This window comes from Hyla sarda, chromosome 1, assembly GCF_029499605.1.
Source record: "Hyla sarda isolate aHylSar1 chromosome 1, aHylSar1.hap1, whole genome shotgun sequence".
NCBI lineage: Eukaryota > Metazoa > Chordata > Amphibia > Anura > Hylidae > Hyla > Hyla sarda.
The window spans coordinates 92769713-92784232 of record NC_079189.1 but is presented as its reverse complement, the minus strand read 5'-3'; the positions used below and the strand labels follow the sequence as shown (position 1 = coordinate 92784232).

The window sequence follows — 14520 nt, the reverse complement described above, 5'->3', positions numbered from 1 at the left end:
AGGGGGAGAGAGGCCGTCGCTGCACGCTTCTCTCACTCTGCCTTTCCTGGGGTCTAGAGCCCTGCTGCAGCCGTTTCTCTCCCCCTGGCTATCTGCGCCGCTGCCCCATTGCCTCCCCCATCCCCGGTTTTATAATTACCTGTTGCCGGGGTCGGGTCCGCGCTGCTTCTGGCTCCGGTGTGGCGTCTCCTGTGTCGTTGCTATGCGCTGCGAGGTGCAATGACGAGTGACGTCTTCAACGCGACGTCACTCGTCATTGCGCAGCACATAGCAATGATGCAGGAGACGCCACACCGGAGCCAGAAGCAGCGCGGACTCGACCCCGGCAACAGGTAATTAAAAAAACGGGGATGGGGGAGGCAATGGGGCAGCAGCATCGGCAATGGGGCAGCGGCGCAGATAGCCAGGGGGAGAGAAGCGGCGGCAGCAGGGCTCTAGACCCCAGGAAAGGCAGGAGGAGAGAAGCGGGCAGCAACGGCCTCTCTCACCCTGCCTTTCCTGGGAGCTTCTGCGGGGTCAGAAAAACTGGGGATGGGGGAGGCAATGGGGCAGCGGCGCCGGCAGTCTCTGGACCCCAGGATAGGCAGCGGCAGAGAATCGGGCAGCGACGGCAGGTCTCTGGACCTGCAAAAGCCGCTGCAGTTCATTGATTTAAAGTGCCCGCTTTAAATCATTGGACTGCAGCGACTTATCGGCGTATAACACGCAGATAGACTTTAGGCTAAAATTTTTAGCCTAAAAAATGCGTGTTATACGCCGATAAATATGGTAATACGATTGAGGACAGCATTGAAAGGGGTACTCTGGCGCTTAGACATCTTATCCTCTATCCAAAGGATAGGGGATAAGATGCCTGATCGCAGGGGTCCCGCTGCTGGGGACCCCCGTGATCTTGCACGCCGCACCCCGTTAAAATCAGTCCCCGGAGCGTGTTTGCTCCGGGTCTGATTACTGTCGATCACGGGGCTGGAGCGTTGTGATGTCTAGGCTCTGCCCCGTGTGACAGCTGCCCCACCCCCTCCCATAGGCTTGCATTGAGGGGGGCGGGACGTGACGTCACACGGGGCAGAGCCTAGATGTCACAACGCTCCGGCCCCGTGATCGACAGTAATCAGACCCGGAGCGAACACGCTCCGGGGACTGATTTTAACGGGGTGCGGCGTGCAAGATCATGGGGGTCCCCAGCAGCGGGACCCCTGCGATCAGGCATCTTATCCTCTATCCTTTGGATAGGGGATAAGATGTCTAAGCGCCGGAGTACCCCTTTAACCTGTTAAGGACCCAGGGCGTACCTGTACGCCCTGAGTCCGCTCCTGATCTATAATGCGGGGCCACGGCGTGGCCCCGCGTCATAGCGGGTCGGGCCCGGACTCTAAAAACGTCCGGGACCCGTGGCTAATAGCGCGCGGCATTGATCGCGCTGCCGCGCACTATTAACCCTTTAGACGAGGCGTTCAAAGTTGAACGCCGCGTCTAAAATGAAAGTGAAACCATGCTGGTTAGCTCAGGGAGCTGTTCGGGATAGCCGCGGTGAAATCGCGGCATCCCGAACAGCTTACAGGACAGCCAGAGGGTCCCTACCTGCCTCCTCGCTGTCCGATCGCCGAATGACTGCTCAGTGCCTGAGATCCAGGCAGAATCATCGATCACTGGTTTCTTATGAGAAACCAGTGATCAATGTGAAAGATCATTGTGTGCAGTGTTATAGGTCCCTATGGGAGCTATAACACTGCAAAAAAAAGTGGAAAAAAAAGTGAATAAAGATCATTTAACCCCTCCCCTATTAAAAGTTTGAATCACCCCCCTTTTCCCATAAAAAAAACCTGTGTAAATAAAAATAAACATATGTGGTATCGTCACGTGCAGAAATGTCCGAATTATAAAAATATATCACTAATTAAACCGCACGGTCAATGGCGTGCACGCAAAAAAATTCCAAAGTGCAAAATAAGTCCTATCAATGCAAAAATGGTAAATTGGTAAAGGAAAAAAACCTCAGATTACGGCGCAAAAAATGAGCCCTCATACCGCCCCATACGCGGAAAAATAAAAAAGTTATAGGGGTCAGAAAATGACAATTTTAAACGTATAAATTTTCCTGCATGTAGTTATGATTTTTTCCAGAAGTACGACAAAATCAAACCTACATAAGTAGGGTATCATTTTCACCATATGGACCTGCAGAATAAAAATGTACTGTGCAGAAACGGAAGCCCCCAACAGTTACAAAATGGTGTTTTTTTTTTCAAGCTTGTCTCACATTGTTTTTTTTCCTTTTCGCTGTAGATTTTTGGGTAAAATGACTGACGTCATTACAAAGTAGAATTGGTGGCGCAAAAAAATTAGCCATCATGTGGATTTTTAGGTGAAAGATTGAAAGAGTTATGATTTTTTAAAGGTAAGGAGGAAAAAACGAAAATGCAAAAACAGAAAAAACCCAGGTCCTTAAGGGGTTAAAGAAAAGGTAGATTTCCTCCATTGTGCGGCAAGATGAATACAAGCTGCAAATAAAATGTATTGTTACAGACATGGACATGGAAAGAGGTGTCAGCAGAGAGCACTATACAGCAGCTAATAAGTACTGGAAGGATTACGATTTATTTAATTTAAGTAATTTACAAATCTGTTTAACTTTCTGGCACCGGTTGATTTAAAAAAAATCCCCTTTAACACTCACACTCTTGACGATCAAAACTTTTGGCATGTCACTAGGACATCTCAAAAGACAGTGGCCATTTAAGTTCAGGAGCTGGCATACTAATATGGCTATATAAGAGTAATAATACACTCGGGGAGGAGAGAGGGAACAATGATTTGATGAATGTAGGAGAAATACCACCAGACTGAGAAACTAAGGACCGGAAAAAAAGAAAAATCTGGTGGAGATGGAAAAATTGCAAATGTTTCATTACAGAAGCTTGCAAGCACCACTGATAATGGTTGTGCCCCAATGTCTATGTCTGACAAGAGAATTATGAAACCTTGTCCTCCAAAATGCCAGGATATAAGTCTACCTAAAACTCAGTGTGGTCACACAAAAGATATGATGTGAAAGCTCCATGAATCAAATGTAAATAAATAGAACATTGTGGATTGACACCTTGCCATAGGTTCTCTGCCAGTCATGACATAGAGTATCTTAGGGAAGGTGTTAATTCTCTTACTACCATTTATATTAGGTTGTCTGCACCTACTGCTCCATAAACACCATACTGGCTTACTGAGTTATGCTCAATGATATGCAAGAATAACACAGTATTTTATGTACTATAATACCCCCTAATTTACATAAGTATTTAAAGGGGTACTCCGGTGAAAACCTTTTTTCTTTTAAATCAACTGGTGGCAGAAAGTTAAACATATTTGTAAATTGCTTCTATTACAAAATCTTAATCCTTCCAGTACTTATTAGCTGCTGAATGCTACAGAGGAAATTACTTTCTTTTTGGAACACTGATGACATCACGAGCACAGTGCTCTCTGCTGACATCTCTGTCCATTTTAGCAACCATGCATAGCAGATGTAAGCTAAGGGCAGCATGATGGCTCATTGGTTAGCACTGCTGCCTTGCAGTGCTGGGGACTTGGGTTCAAATCCCACTAAGGACAACAATAAATAAAGCATTATTATTATTATAATAATGTCAGCAGAGAGAACTGTGCTCGTGATGTCATCAGAGAGCATTCCAAAAAGAAAATAATTTCCTCTGTAGTATTCATCAGCTAATAAGTACAGGAAGGATTAAGATTTTTTAATAGAAGTAATTTACAAATATTTTTAACTTTCTGCCACCAGTTGATTTAAAAGAAAAAAGGTTTTCACCAGAGTACCCCTTTAAGTCATACACATGAAAGAATGTATTCAATACATGAAGTTGGAGTGAGCAACAGAAAAAGAGACAAGGTAGTTATATCGAAGAAAGAGAGCAGTATTTTATATTTTCCAGGTAGGAAAGAAATTAGTATTTGTGTAGAAAACCATACAACTGGTGTACACCTATATAAAATAAATGGATGATTGTTGCTGCATAACATTGGCGTGTATGGACAAGATAATGCATGACCTTACTATATTCATATGTTATATAACACACACATTTTTATGCAACATTTGCTTCTGAATTTATGTCCCATTTGTCTCAGCACAATCTATTGTGTAACACCAACTCTTTCTAGGAAATAATCCAAATCTGTGATTTATTACATTAATGCATTAATGGTGCTGGTTCCCACAGCTTAAGTGTAGGAATATATTTACACAGCCAAGATATGTGTATTTGGATGTCTCTGCCATTAAGGCCCTGCAAAACTTCATAGCAATCCACATGATTCTGTAACAGGGATTGAATGAGATTAAAAAGACAGAACTGTTTTTTTCCAGAAACTGTATTGCCATGGACCACTCATGTCTATTGATAATATGTGGTATTGCAGCTTAGTTTCATTCAAATGAATGGGGTTGTGCTCCAATGCCATAAAAAGCACAACGACAAGAGTGGCACTGGGTTTCTTGAAGAGGTTTTGATAAAGAGGTATTCAGATATAATTAAAAGCCTAAAGGCAGTGTTCTATGGCTGTGAAATGACAAAGTATTGTCCACTACTGATCCAGCCCTGTTCCCTCTGTTTACTTACCCTGATGACACGCTCTCCCTACTCTTGTAATAATGCTCCAAACACATGGTGGCCTCAACGATTGGCTGCTGTAAGCAAACAGAGGAACTGAGAGAGGTAAGTACAATCTAGTTTGATGTTTACAGCCCTGGGATGCTGCTTTTAGGTTTTTAATTAAATTGTAATACCCCTTTAAGGTTAATTCTATTATTTTCCTTAGGTAAGATGTACCATTATCTGGGCCTACACAACAGATTTGGGTTTCATTTGTATTTTGCAGCAGACACACATTTTCAGTTTTAAGCAAGTTATACACATGAGGGATATGGTACCAGAATGTGCTAATTTCAGCAGGACCAGACAACCATCTAATGTGTATGGGGTAAGGGTATTGAAGTATTAAGTATGTTGAATTCTTTTGTTTTCAGCCAGGTAAGCCACCTCCAGAAGTCTCAGAGCAGCTTTCTGTCCTCTTCCCATTCAGAACACATGCACTCTTGGCCAAGCAGCCATGCGTATGGGGGAGTAGAGCAAGATTACCGAACAAGCATTTAGCTTACAGCTATTCACTTTCTTAGGCCCAAATTCTGTGCTGGTTAATTTTTTGATAAATCAATCTATGGTGTTGTGGTGTCCCAGTACAGGATATGGACCCGTATGGTCCTTCTGTCCCATCAGGTTGAGTCCCTGTCTGTCCCCAGGGCTCTCCTGCAGTATCTTCCCCTGTATATAGGTTTCCCATAAGGTTTTTCACATAATGAGTAAAGGACCTTTATTGTTAGTCACATGATTATGTTTAAGTCATATGTATAAGTCATATGATTGTTACCCAGAGAACCTAGTGACCTATGGGCTCCTTGCACAGCCCCCCTATATGAGATGGGGAGGAGCTGCAATCGCTCTCTTAGCTGATTGCTACTTCTGCTGAGGTCAAGTTCAGTCCAATGTTCCAGTATCAGTGTCCAGAGCATTGGAGGCCTCAAGCCTAAAGTCTGCGGCCATCTATCAATTGCAAGTAAGCTAAAGTCATCTAATTGTCAGTCATCAAGTCAGTCAAGTCAGGTCTACTGTCTATTCAATGTGGCCTGCAATATAGTCTGCCAAGTCATTGCAAGTCCCACAAAGCTGCGAGGTCCCCCCTGTGTCACTGGCCACCTCTCTGGGATATTGGCTGAACTGCTTAGACTGTACCATCTGTCTAACCTCAGTATAAGCTACCATTACCCTTAACCTGGCCTTGGACTCTTTATTACCCCTGCCTGACCTAGGAATAGCAGTTCTACCTTCAGGTGGTTATACAGGAAAACTACGCTCTGGCATCACGAATACAAAGGGGTTAATACCATCTACCCCTTGGGCATCATCTGCCCCACATCTACCTCACTACACCCGTGGCTCACCACGGTGTCATAACTTTATTTTTCTGATACAGAGCTCAAAAGGTCTTGCTATAGCTATAAAGTTCAATGATAAAAGCCTATATGCATATTCACTTACCGTACATGAAGGGAAAAATTATGCATCAGAATAGAATAGTTAAAGGGGTACTCTGGTACCACATTTCTTTGGTTATATAGCATGCTTTTGGCTAGTTGAGCCCTTTTGTAATTGGCATGTGATACATATGTTCGCAGCATATGTGGTTTTTACTGACCTGTTTGTGGTGCAGGAAGTTCAGTAGTTTTTATGGCTGGTTGTTGCAGTCTAATATAATATGTATAATATGGTTGTTACAGTCGTCCACACTCGCTGCCATGTCTGCTCCATGTTGTGGACAATATCTCTTATCTGTGGGTGTTCCTTTTTTTCTTTCTAAAAGGTGCTCGCCCTTTTCCCCTCCTATCTAATAAATATTCAGTGTGGACAATTGCTGGTGTCTGTGGATTGGTTCGGTGGTTCCTCGTCTCCATGCTGCCATCACCTGATATGTTTTCTCGGAGCTGTAGAAAACTAAGAGCGCATGCGCAGCTTCCTTCCAGCTTCCTTCCACTACGCAGTTAACTGTAGGGTGGCTAGCGTATGTTGTTCGCATGTGCAGTTGTTCAGGGAAGTCTGTAGAAAACTGTGTGCGCATGTGCAGTTTACTACGGATTCCCTGAACAACTGCGCATGCTCCAACATACGCTAGCCACCCTACGCTAACTGCGTAGTGGAAGGAAGCTGCGCATACGCTCTTAGATTTCTACGGATCGTAGAAAACTATTCTTTGTTCCAGGCAACCCTTTGGGTGACGCTGCGGTGTCTCGTCCCATTGTGCTGGTTGCTGCGAGTCTGCTGGGTGGCAATGGCTAACGAAGTGGGCATGAAAAAACAGGCCGCAAGGCATGCTGGAAACAGTAGTTTAGTGACCGCAAGGAGAACGTAAATGAACACCACACTACAGGGACAAACACGTGGAGGCAAAGGACAAAAAAGACAACCAAAGAGTACACAAGACTACAGAGAGAAGAAGGAAACTCACCAAAAAGTGTAAGTAAGAAAACCCAAAACACATTGGCCACTGGAGTACCACTTTAAAGGGGTTCTCCGATGGAAAACAATTTTTTACATCAATTGGTGCCAGAAAGTTAAACAGATTTGTAAATTACTTATATTTCAGTACTTATCAGCTGCTGTATACTACAGAGGAAGTTCTTTTCTTTTTTAATTTCTCTTCTGTCTGACCACAGTGCTCTCTGCTGACACCTCTGTCCATGTCAGGAACTGTCCAGAGCAGGATAGGTTTGCTATGGGGATTTGTTCCTACTCTGGACAGTTCCTAATATGGAATTTACAAATCTGTTTAATTTTCTGGCACCAGTTGATTTAAAAAAAAAAACATTTCCACCGGAGTACCCCTTTAAGCTTCAACCCCTGTTTAAGCCTATAAGGAAAAGCAATTAAATTTCATAATAGCATTGGACTGTACTCATACCTATACAAATATAAGAAAAAATCCAACAAGTTAGCAAGCTCCTGTAGAATAAAACCGTTCGCCTGATATAAACTTTTAACATTCCGCAAAATCTGGGAATTAGATATTATAAGATCTCATATGATATAACTTCAAAAATGTAAGGAATGTTCATACAGTATTAGTTCAGGAATCTTATCATAGTCTGTAGTAATAATACAGATTTGTTTGGAAAAGTAGAGAATACTGACCTCAAGGATAATTTCCTCTGCTACAAGAATAACAGCATGATCCATCGAAGCTTCTAACTTTCTTCTCTGCAGTTGTCTTATATCAGTTTAATTTAAGAAAATTAACAAAAATGACACATACTTAGTGGTATCAATCATTAATATTTCAATGACAACTATACTGTGACAAATATAAATGAAATATAAATTAAAACATACTGGAAAAGCAAGAATAGTGCTATTAGGGTCTTATGAAGGTCTCCTGAAATTCGAAACTTCAGTTATTCATGGGGGGAATATGGGATATCTCAGGCCAAGAGGCAAATTCAACCTTTGTTCTCCAAGAAATCAATGCTCAAACACTCAAACACTCCTCCAGTCTGGACTATTAGATGGAAAATGCCAAAGGACACGGTATAGACAGAACATGAGATTTCACAGATTTTAAACAAGGAAAAACAAAATTGGAGAAATGATAAAGATCCCCTTGAGGTTCAATCATATAGACCCATTTCTTTTAAATGGGCACTCTCGTTAAAACAAATTTTTGCTTTTGCACTCCTTATGGTAAATAAAAAGTCTTTCTAATATACTTTGTTTTAAAAAAAAAAAATGAAGTTTTCTATGTTTTATTTGTGTTTAAAAAAAGCTGCCACAAAGTGTCTCCCTACTTGTCCAGAGCACATTTCCCCCCCACCTTTTGCACAGACTTTTGACTCTTGCTGGCCTGGCAGAAGTCCAAACACAGGGAATGGAGTCTGGAGAACTGAGAGGGGTGTGTGCAGCCTTATCCAGTCATAGCTCCTCTCACACATAACTGCCGTTTGCTGTTGGTTGCAGAGTAAGGGAGGAAGTTCTCCCCTGTATGGCTTCAGAGGATGTCACACCTGCTGGGGAATGCCCCCTCCCAGCAGAAAATACAGAGTAATATCAAGATAGAAAATTAAAAAATAATAAAAAAAAAGGCAGAGGGTGGTTTATCATGATGGGGGCAGTGAACTGGAAGGACTATAAAATGTATCAAGTTAACTAGCTGAGTACCTGGCACTGCCCGGTTTTCCCTACCTTATCCTTGTGGGGAAAAGCAACAAAGGAGGAAGATTTTGTCCTCATATTCTGTCCCAAAATCCTGACCCCATATCCCCTCCTCATATCCCGACCCGAAATCCCCTCTTAATATTCCGACCTCCTATCCTGTCCTCATATTTTGTTCTTATATCGCGTCCCATATCCCATTCCCATATTCTGTCCCCATATCCCGACCCCATATCCCGACTCCATATACCATCCTCATATCCCGTCCTCATATCACATCCTTATATCCCGACCTCATATCCCGACCTCATATCCCATCCTCATATCCTGTCCTCATATCCCGTCCTCATATCCCGTCCCCATAGCTAATCCTCATTTCTAATCCTCATATCCTGTCCTCAGGTAGGGCTGCGTTGTGGTAAAGATATTATAATCTGAAAATAAAAGGGGTGTGGCTTAAAAGGTGGTCGTGTCTTTGTGAGATGGAGTGTGGCTTACCAGCCGGACTCACACATTCACCAGGAGATGCAGAGCAGAACTTGTGGAGTAAGGCAACAGAAGTCCTATATACTTGCATGGGACTTGAAACAAAAACCCCATCCTTCACATATGGTGGCAGGTTAGGGGTTAATTTAACAATTATATATTTTTATTTGACATATAAGTAACATGTGACCAAGTATTATCGAAATATGTCCAGCTCCTAGTTGTATATTAAAATCGAGCTGGCAGTCCGCCGCAAGGCCAGCTACCGCCTGTCCCAGCCCATGCCTCTCAGCCCACCCCCATGCTGTGAGTGTCCACTTGAAAAGGGAGGAACTGCAGTACCAGCAACTTGGACAGGAGCACATTCAGCTTCTGTGCCATTGGATAACTGGGCGCATAAAGCTAGAAGTGGCTGCAGTGGAAAAGCTTGTACAGTGGTCCCTCAACATACAAACTTTTTGTTCCAAATGAACCATCATTTGTTGAAACCATCGTATGTTGAGGGATTCGTGCAATGAAAAGAATAGGAAGTTATACTCACCTGTCCCCGCCACTCCGGACCGTCACCCGGACCGACCCTGGATGTCACCCTCCATCGCTGTCGCCACGTCCTCGTGGTCTCCCCACCACTCCGGACCGTCTCTGCTGGCCGGGAACGTCGCTCCCCATCGCCGTAATCACGTCGCTGCGCACGCCGCTCCTATTGGATGACGGGACGCCGTGCACGGAGACGTGATGGCGACGATGGAGTGCGACGGTGATGGAGGGGATCCCGAAGAGGACGGTCCAGAACGTCGGGGACAGGTGAGTGATCATCACCGGACCACACGGGGCACCTTAAACGGCTATCCGGCAGCAGCTGAAGTAGTCTGCAATGCCGGATAGCCGTTTATGCGATGGCCCCGACATCCAAAAGCATCGTATGTTGATGCTGCCTTCAACATGCGATGGCCTCTGAGAGGCCATCGTATGTTGAAATTATCGTATGTCAGGGCCATCATAGGTCGGGGGGTCACTGTACTTGTATCTTAAAATCGAGCTGGTGGTCCTCCGCGAGGCAAGATACCACCTGTTCAAGCCCCTGCCTCTCAGCGACCCCCGACTCTGAAAGTGCAAATGTTTCATTTGATCAGTTAGGGTTCCTTGTTATCGCTCCAACCTGTTTCATTGAATTATTGTGGTAAGTAGTGTGGGGAATGTGCGCCGGTATGTGAGACGCACTACAATGATTGAGAAACTCTGTCTGTGATTGGTCCCATAGGCATATAAAAACTCATAACTATCTGGATGCCGTCACCCACGAACGAAGGTCAGTAAACCGAAACACGTGCAGAGGTGGCGGCATCCTGGGACTTATAGTACTTCTATTGCACTGTGGTATGTATCCATCTTGATTATTGTTCATTGCTGTGAAGTCTTCACCTTAAACTTACTGCTATATTGCACTTGTACTTTTACATCTGCTCTTTTTCTCTTTGATAAGACTTGAACTTGTAGTAGTTCTATTTATGCAGCAGTCACAAACACCATATCTCTCAGTGCTAGCATGTTCTGCACTTTATTTATGCCCTGATACATATATGTCCCCGGTATCCCACCTGTCTGTGTCAATTTCCTCTTGTTTTAATCATGTATTTTAAACTTTATGCTTAATAAAAATTCATTACGAATTCACAATATTTTGAGTAGCTCCATTTTTTATTTAACTATCAATTTTGGAGTCTATTATGTAGGCTTTTTCTACTAGTAAAGGGGTATTGCATATAGTCACTACATGTAGCCACTGCTACAGGGCACATTATCACAGTACAATCATTTGTTCCCCGTATATGTAGATCTTTTTTGCATGTTTAAATACCTAGTAATTTGTGCTGTATTTCATTACAGACGATTGTAAGTAAACATGTCAGCCATGAATTTGTATGTCCGTGACCGCACCTGGCTCTCCCAACTTGATGTCGTTTTTAAGGAGGAATCGGCTTCTGGGGAAGGAACTGGCCAGAGAAACACTAGTCTTTTACAGAATACGCTGAGTAACTTACTTCACAAACGTCTAAAGATTTTTTTGAACAAAGCGTTTTTAGAAAACTATGTACGTTGTAGACTCATACCACGTAGCTTAAGAGTTCAAGTGTTCCCATCATTTCCCATTGAAGACACTGAATTTGTATCACGCTGGGAGGAAGCATCTGATCAAGCATCTTGCAAGTTCATGGAACTCTTAATAGGTCTGAATAAGAATTCTTTGGAGAAAATAGAATCAGAGATTGCAACAGCACAAGCTCAACTTCAGAATAACCTGACTCCGGTAGAACTAGATGCATTTAATAAGCGCATGGACAAGCAATTTGAGACATGGGAAAAAGAGATTGCAGACCAAAAAAGGAAAAATTCACCAGAGACTCTAATGATGTGACATTAGGGCGTGCATACAGATGGCCACGCCCACAAATGGATATGACCAGACATGGCCCAAGATCACGATCCAGATCCGTGTCTATCTTCTCCATGTCTTCGGCCAGTGAGAGTGGCGCTAGATTTGGACGATTTAACTACTGCAATAGACCATACAAGAGAAAACAGGATAACCCACAAACACCTGCAAAATGCAAACCGGACTCACAAACAGCACCCACCTCTACGGATACCAATCTTAAGGTAATTAATTTATCTCATTACACCTTTTCAGATACTGATCTATCTGTACTGGCTAAGGGTCTAACGTTTTCTCCTTGAGCCAATTTTGACCATTTTACAGCCATAAAGGATCTCCACTTGTTTGCATGGTCTCTAATTTTTATAAAATTGTTCCATTGCACTAAAATGGAGGAATTGTCTACCACAGAAGAAAGGGCAGCTTTACAGATTTTGGATGAACTACTACTCGAACAAGAAGTTCCCCTGAAACAACAGGTACCACAATGTATCAAAAAGCGCTCACAAAAATTTCCACCGTTATCCATCTGTCCACCCGTTGAACTTTTTGTTAAATTGGGAATTTCAGACCTTTCCCAAAACAGTTTCTAATGATAATCTAACAACATGTCCCACATTATTTTTGGAAATGTTCACAGCTACTGGACTGCTTGCACATGCATTATAATGACAAAACTCAGATTGTATTAAAGACACAATAATGAATTATAGGTAGACGGGGCGCACAGCAGAAATGAACATTTACCTCCAGTGACCACTAAATCATTCATATTGAATGAAAAATGATCAAGAGAACCTTCTGAAAGATACAAACATAGTGAAGTTTATAAAAAAAAAAACAAAAAAAAACATTTAATTTATTGTAATGCTACATTTCATAGCGACACGATCAAAAAGCTAAGCCAAGTCTGGTAGACTTTGTTCGTATTATATTTTCCCCCTACATATTTAATTGTAAATGTATCCATAGGGGTCCTATAAAAAGACAAAGGAGCTCTATGCCTAGCCATCATACCTCAGCATTTCACCAACAAAAAACAATGGAATTGTCTAATAGACATGTCATAGGCTATTTCGGCTGTTATTTCATGGATATGTCATGATATGTAGGTTATACAGATGCCATTATAGTCTATGGGTGATCCTTTACAACCTGTGTTTAACGTAAAGGTCAGCAGTTTTTCCCGTTGCATACTTTAAATAAATGTTATTAACACAATGTGAACATAGCCTTAAAAAGGTAAGAGAAGGAAAGAAAATCATTTGAAAAAAAATAAATAAACGAACATCAGTAGAGCCATACAATAAGCTAGATAACCTACTAAATAAAGTGAGCCTGTTAGAGCACTACAGCAACTAGTTTAAACCCCTTGGGGACCGAGCCTATTTTGACAACAACCTACATGAATAAGACCATCAATCCTAAAGTACGGTAATACCAACCAAGGCGAGAACAAACAATATATATAAACCTATAAGAAAACACTAAATGCAAATATGTAGAGCAATGTATAATCTTTATTAAACAACGCAAATCAATGACATAATTCGCCCACCCCTAAAAAACATGTATACACATAGACACATTAAAAAACATAGCAGCAGTGGGGGAACACAGAGTCACGAATAAATACATCTAGAAGAATAGAAAAGTCATATGTTGCATGCTGGGAACAAATTCGTAACAATTATATACCCCTTCAATGTGGGCTAATACGAATCCAGTCCTCAGCATGCATCAGATATAACCAAAATTCAAGGTGCAATAGTGCACATAGCAGCAAAAAAAAAGGTGCACTGATAGTTGTATGTCACTAATTCTCAGCCACTAATATTGCACATTTGCCATATAAAAGTTCATACAGAACTAATGTAATACTGGGTTCTTGTAGATCCATATTTTTATTTTTACAAGGGGTAAAATTTGTAACCCAATTTCTCTCGAGTAAGGAAATACCTCATATGTGGATGTAAAGTGCTCTGTGGGTGCATTAGAGGGCTCAGAAGAGAAGGAGCGACAATGGGATTTTGGAGAGCGAATTTTGCTGAAATGGTTTTTGCGGGGCATGTCACATTTAGGAAGTCCCTATGGCGCCAAAACAGCAAAAAAAATACCCCACAAGGTATAATAGTTGGGAAACTACACCCCTCAAGGAACATAACAAGTGGTGCAGTGAGCCTTAACACCTCACAGGTGTTTGACAAATTTTCAATGAATTTAGACGTGAAAATGGAAAATGTTATTTTAGGTAATAGGTGAAAATGTCCCCCAAAATTTGAAACCCCATTTCTCTCGAGTAAGGAAATGCCTCAGATGTGGATGTAAAGTGATCTGCGGGTCAATTCCTAATGAGTTATTTTTATTGGAATTTTGAAAACGTATATGGGAACTATATTGCAAAAACGTGGTGTGAACCCAGCCTTACTGTATATTTTCCTTCATAAATGGTTTCTTATTTTATACAAAGGAAACAACAGTAAGCATCTAATACACTTATAGAAGGTTATCTACTCAGGTAATACAATTGTTCTGTGGGGTTGTAACAATGGTACAGCATAGTTAAAGGGGTTGTCCAGTGTCAAATATCTGATGCCCTATCCACAGCATAAGGGATAAGTATCTGACTGCGGGGTTGTCTAACCGCTAGGACCTTCCCGCCATCTTCTTCAGAACGGGGCTTCAGCTCTGAGAGAGAATGTGATGTAGACGGCATGCACTCTAATCTATATATATAAAAAGAACTCACTGACTCATCAATGCCCAGCCTAAATTCTTGGACATAGAAAGCTGAATGTTTTCACAGGTGTTGTTTTTAAGACGTAGACG

At 42.2% G+C, this 14520-nt stretch overlaps 1 protein-coding gene across 1 annotated transcript in view; it reads right to left on the bottom strand.

The window, feature by feature from the left end:
• Positions 1-14520, bottom strand: part of LOC130301888 (uncharacterized) — a 99404-nt gene that overhangs the window by 45797 nt on the left and 39087 nt on the right. The window contains exon 9 of the mRNA XM_056551641.1: positions 7758-7833. Coding sequence (XP_056407616.1) covers positions 7758-7833 — 76 coding nt within the window. The remainder of the gene's footprint in view (positions 1-7757; positions 7834-14520) is intronic.